A 5,000-nucleotide genomic window follows, 5' to 3' on the forward strand; every position below is an offset into this window, starting at 1 on the left:
GTTCCCTCCCTCTGTGTTCCCTCCCTCTGCGTTCCCTCCCTCTGCGTTCCCTCCCCCTGTGTACCTTCCCTCCGTGTTCCCTCCCCCTGTGTTCCCTCCCCCTGTGTTCCCTCCCTCTGCGTTCCCTCCCCCTGTGTTCCTTCCTGGTACTCTACAAGGCAAGTCTTTCTCTGCGGTACTACCGCTCTCTCTGGTGGTCCTGACTGCTGACAGCAGGTCTGAACTAACATCAGGAGAAACAGTCTTAAATCGTCTGTTCTGTTCTAATGACTTCAGCTCGTTAAGGGGGGACCATTAGTCCTCAGCCGTAATTACACTACAATTACTGAGCTGTCACCAGAGGCCCATTCTTCTGAGAGAGTTCTCAGGGATTATCGCCACGGCTGTGTACATCCCGCCCCAAGCCGACAGCAAAAAGCTCTCAAAGATCTTCATTGGACCCTGAACAACCTGGAGACCACATTCCCAGAGGCAGCGTCCTCACATTGTTGAGAACCGTACTCCCAAATTTTTACCAACACATTGACTGGCTAACTAGCGAAAATTCCACTCTTGACCACTGCTACACGCCTTTTCGACACGGGTATATGGCCCTCTCCCGTCCTCCTTTTGGCAAATCCGTCCATGACTCCATCTTACTTCTCCCCTACAACCAAAAACTCAAGAGGGAAGTTCCGGTGGTACAGCCGCAGCGTTGGTCCGGCCAATCAGAATTCACGCTGATCACGTGGACTGAAATATGTTCCGGGTCGCCTCTGGAGATAACATCAATGAATATTCCAACTCAGTCACAAGATTCATAAAAAAAATGCATAGATGACCTGATACCGATGGAGTCTTTCAAAACTAATCCGAATCAAAAACAGTGGATTGATAGCAGTCTTGTCTGAAAACAGAAGGAGAAAGATGCTGCTTATAAACACGGCAGGGTGACCGGGGATAATAGTTTGGGTAAACAGTACAAATACGACCTACACAGATTGATCAAGATGGTGGAACACAAGTATAGAGACAAAGAGGAGGAGGAATTCAGGGGTCGGACACAAGGCGTATGTGGTAGAAGCTCCTGACGATCACAGACTACAAAAAGAAACCCAGCAATGTCATGGACACCTACGCCGCCCTACCGGCTGAGTTAAACAGCTTTTTCTCAAGAGTCAGCACAGTGACCCTTAGCTGCCGAGGAGACAACGTGGCTACACTCACAGTCTCCACGGAGGACGTATGGAAGTCATTTAAACGTTTTAACCCTCGCAAGGATTCCGGCCCAGACGGCATCCCTAGCCGTGCCCTCAGAGCATGTGCAGACCAGCTGGCTGTTGTGTTCTGACATGTTCAATCTCTCTCTAGCTCAGGCCTCTATCCCCACCTGCTTCAAGATGTCCGCCATCATCCCCCTGCCCAAGAAAGGGAACGTAACTGAACTACTACCGACTAGTAGCACTCACTTCTGTCATCATGAAGCGCTTCGAGAGGCTAGTCAAAGACTATATCACCTCCTCCCTCCCCGACACTCCACCCTCTCCAATTCACCTCCCGCCCGACACGCTCGACCCTCTCCAATTCACCTCCCTCCCCGACACTCCACCCTCTCCAATTCACCTACCGCCCCGACACTCCACCCTCTCCAATTCACCTACCGCCCGACACTCCACCCTCTCCAATTCACCTACCGCCCCGACACTCCACCCTCTCCAATTCACCTACCGCCCCGACACTCCACCCTCTCCAATTCACCTACCGCCCCGACACTCCACCCTCTCCAATTCACCTACCGACCCGACACTCCACCCTCTCCAATTCACCTACCGCCCCGACACTCCACCCTCTCCAATTCACCTACCGCCCCGACACTCCACCCTCTCCAATTCACCTACCGCCCCGACACTCCACCCTCTCCAATTCACCTACCGCCCGACCCTCTCCAATTCACCTCCCGCTCCGACACTCCACCCTCTCCAATTCACCTACCGCTCCGACACTCCACCCTCTCCAATTCACCTACCGCCCCGACACTCCACCCTCTCCAATTCACCTACCGCCCCGACACTCCACCCTCTCCAATTCACCTACCGCCCCGACACTCCACCCTCTCCAATTCACCTACCGCCCCGACACTCCACCCTCTCCAATTCACCTACCGCCCGACACTCCACCCTCTCCAATTCACCTACCGCCCCGACACTCCACCCTCTCCAATTCACCTACCGCCCCGACACTCCACCCTCTCCAATTCACCTACCGCCCCGACACTCCACCCTCTCCAATTCACCTACCGACCCGACACTCCACCCTCTCCAATTCACCTACCGCCCCGACACTCCACCCTCTCCAATTCACCTACCGCCCCGACACTCCACCCTCTCCAATTCACCTACCGCCCCGACACTCCACCCTCTCCAATTCACCTACCGCCCGACCCTCTCCAATTCACCTCCCGCTCCGACACTCCACCCTCTCCAATTCACCTACCGCTCCGACACTCCACCCTCTCCAATTCACCTACCGCCCCGACACTCCACCCTCTCCAATTCACCTACCGCCCCGACACTCCACCCTCTCCAATTCACCTACCGCCCCGACACTCCACCCTCTCCAATTCACCTACCGCCCCGACACTCCACCCTCTCCAATTCACCTACCGCCCGACACTCCACCCTCTCCAATTCACCTACCGCCCCGACACTCCACCCTCTCCAATTCACCTACCGCCCCGACACTCCACCCTCTCCAATTCACCTACCGCCCCGACACTCCACCCTCTCCAATTCACCTACCGACCCGACACTCCACCCTCTCCAATTCACCTACCGCCCCGACACTCCACCCTCTCCAATTCACCTACCGCCCGACCCTCTCCAATTCACCTCCCGCTCCGACACTCCACCCTCTCCAATTCACCTACCGCTCCGACACTCCACCCTCTCCAATTCACCTACCGCCCCGACACTCCACCCTCTCCAATTCACCTACCGCCCCGACACTCCACCCTCTCCAATTCACCTACCGCCCCGACACTCCACCCTCTCCAATTCACCTACCGCCCCGACACTCCACCCTCTCCAATTCACCTACCGCCCGACACTCCACCCTCTCCAATTCACCTACCGCCCCGACACTCCACCCTCTCCAATTCACCTACCGCCCCGACACTCCACCCTCTCCAATTCACTTACCGCCCCGACACTCCACCCTCTCCAATTCACCTACCGACCCGACACTCCACCCTCTCCAATTCACCTACCGCCCCGACACTCCACCCTCTCCAATTCACCTACCGCTCCGACACTCCACCCTCTCCAATTCACCTACCGCCCCGACACTCCACCCTCTCCAATTCACCTACCGCCCCGACACTCCACCCTCTCCAATTCACCTACCGCTCCGACACTCCACCCTCTCCAATTCACCTACCGCCCCGACAGATCCACGAATGACGCAATCGCCATTGCACTGCACACTGCCCTTACCCACCTGGACAAGAGGAATGCATATGTGAGGATGCTGTTCACGGACTACAGCTCGGCCTTCAATACCATAGTGCCCTCTAAGCTCATTACAAAGCTCCCAGCCCTGGGTCTGAACTCCTGCCACTGCAGCTGAGGTGAGGAGGAAGAGGATCTACTGTCCTGGTGCTGAGGTGAGGAGGAAGATGATCTACTGTCCTGGTCCTGTAAATCAAATGAGCCTAATACACCGGCTGTAGAATTTACCCTGAAATGGCTTGCTTACAAGCCCTTCACAACGACGTGGAGTAAAAATCAATAAATCAATAAATACTAGACTTGTTATCTATGCACTAGCCACAGGGCTCTAGTCTAAAGGAGTGCGTTATATAGGGAATAGGGTGCCATTTGGGATGCAGAGAGTGTAACGGTCCGGCAGCCATCTTAGCTCCTGCAGGGTGGTCATTCATTCCTCAGAGACAAGCTCAGAATGAGAATCTGATAGAGGGAAACAAACTCTATCTGAACCATGTTTAGAGACACCGTTTAAGATTGTGACAAGTCATTTCCCCCTGCTGCAGAATTAGAACTGAGGACAAGAGATCAATATCCGATGTTCTTTTAATGAACTAACAAACTTTAGACTGATATAGAGTATAGGTGTTGTCATTAATGTTTATGAGTGGACATGAGGCTGTTATAAGCAGGTCGTAGACAATTAAGTATCTATGAATGTTTATGAGTGGTCATGAGGGTGTTATAAGCAGTCATAAGGCTGTTGTAAGACAGTCACGTACCCAGGTCGTAGGCCATGAAGTCGGAGGAGAAGCACTTGGCTCCGTGGCTCATGGACGTGTCGTTGTGCGTGTTCCCTCCAAACACCAGCATGGTTCCACTAACGATGACCGCCGTGTGGAGGTACCGGAAAAACCCGCTGTCCTTTAGAACCGTCCTGGAAAACACACAGAACCATGGAGAACATCAGAACCATGGAGAACACCAGAATCATGGAGAACATCAGAACCATGGAGAACATCAGAACCATGGAGAACATCAGAACCATGGAGAACACAAGAACCATGGAGAACATCAGAACCATGGAGAACACCAGAACCATGGAGAACACCAGAACCATGGAGAACATCAGAACCATGGAGAACACCAGCAGGACACAAACAAGCAGAGTCCCCATGGGCCCTGGTCTAAAGTAGTGCACTATATAGGGAATAGGGTGTCATTCTCTGGTCTAAAGTAGTGCACTATATAGGGAATAGGGTGCCATTCTCTGGTATAAAGTAGTGCACTATATAGGGAATAGGGTGCCATTCTCTGGTCTAAAGTAGTGCACTATATAGGGAATAGGGTGCCATTTTCTGTTCTAAAGTAGTGCACTATATAGGGAATAGGGTGCCATTCTCTGGTCTAAAGTAGTGCACTATATAGGGAATAGGGTGCCATTCTCTGGTCTAAAGTAGTGCACTATATAGGGAATAGGGTTCCATTCTCTGGTCTAAAGTAGTGCACTATATAGGGAATAGGGTGCCATTCTCTGGT

The 5,000-nt window shown here is 53.1% G+C and overlaps 1 protein-coding gene across 1 annotated transcript in view; it reads right to left on the reverse strand.

Annotated features, from left to right (window-relative positions):
• The window catches only part of LOC311103048 (attractin-like), a 92,855-nt gene that overhangs the window by 1,889 nt on the left and 85,966 nt on the right, over positions 1 to 5,000 (reverse strand). Inside the window, exon 10 of the mRNA XM_084144552.1 lies at positions 4,244 to 4,398. Coding sequence (XP_084000678.1) covers positions 4,244 to 4,398 — 155 coding nt within the window. The remainder of the gene's footprint in view (positions 1 to 4,243; positions 4,399 to 5,000) is intronic.

The sequence above is a fragment of the Coregonus lavaretus genome (genome assembly GCF_964263955.1).
Source record: "Coregonus lavaretus genome assembly, chromosome: 27".
Lineage (NCBI taxonomy): Eukaryota > Metazoa > Chordata > Actinopteri > Salmoniformes > Salmonidae > Coregonus > Coregonus lavaretus.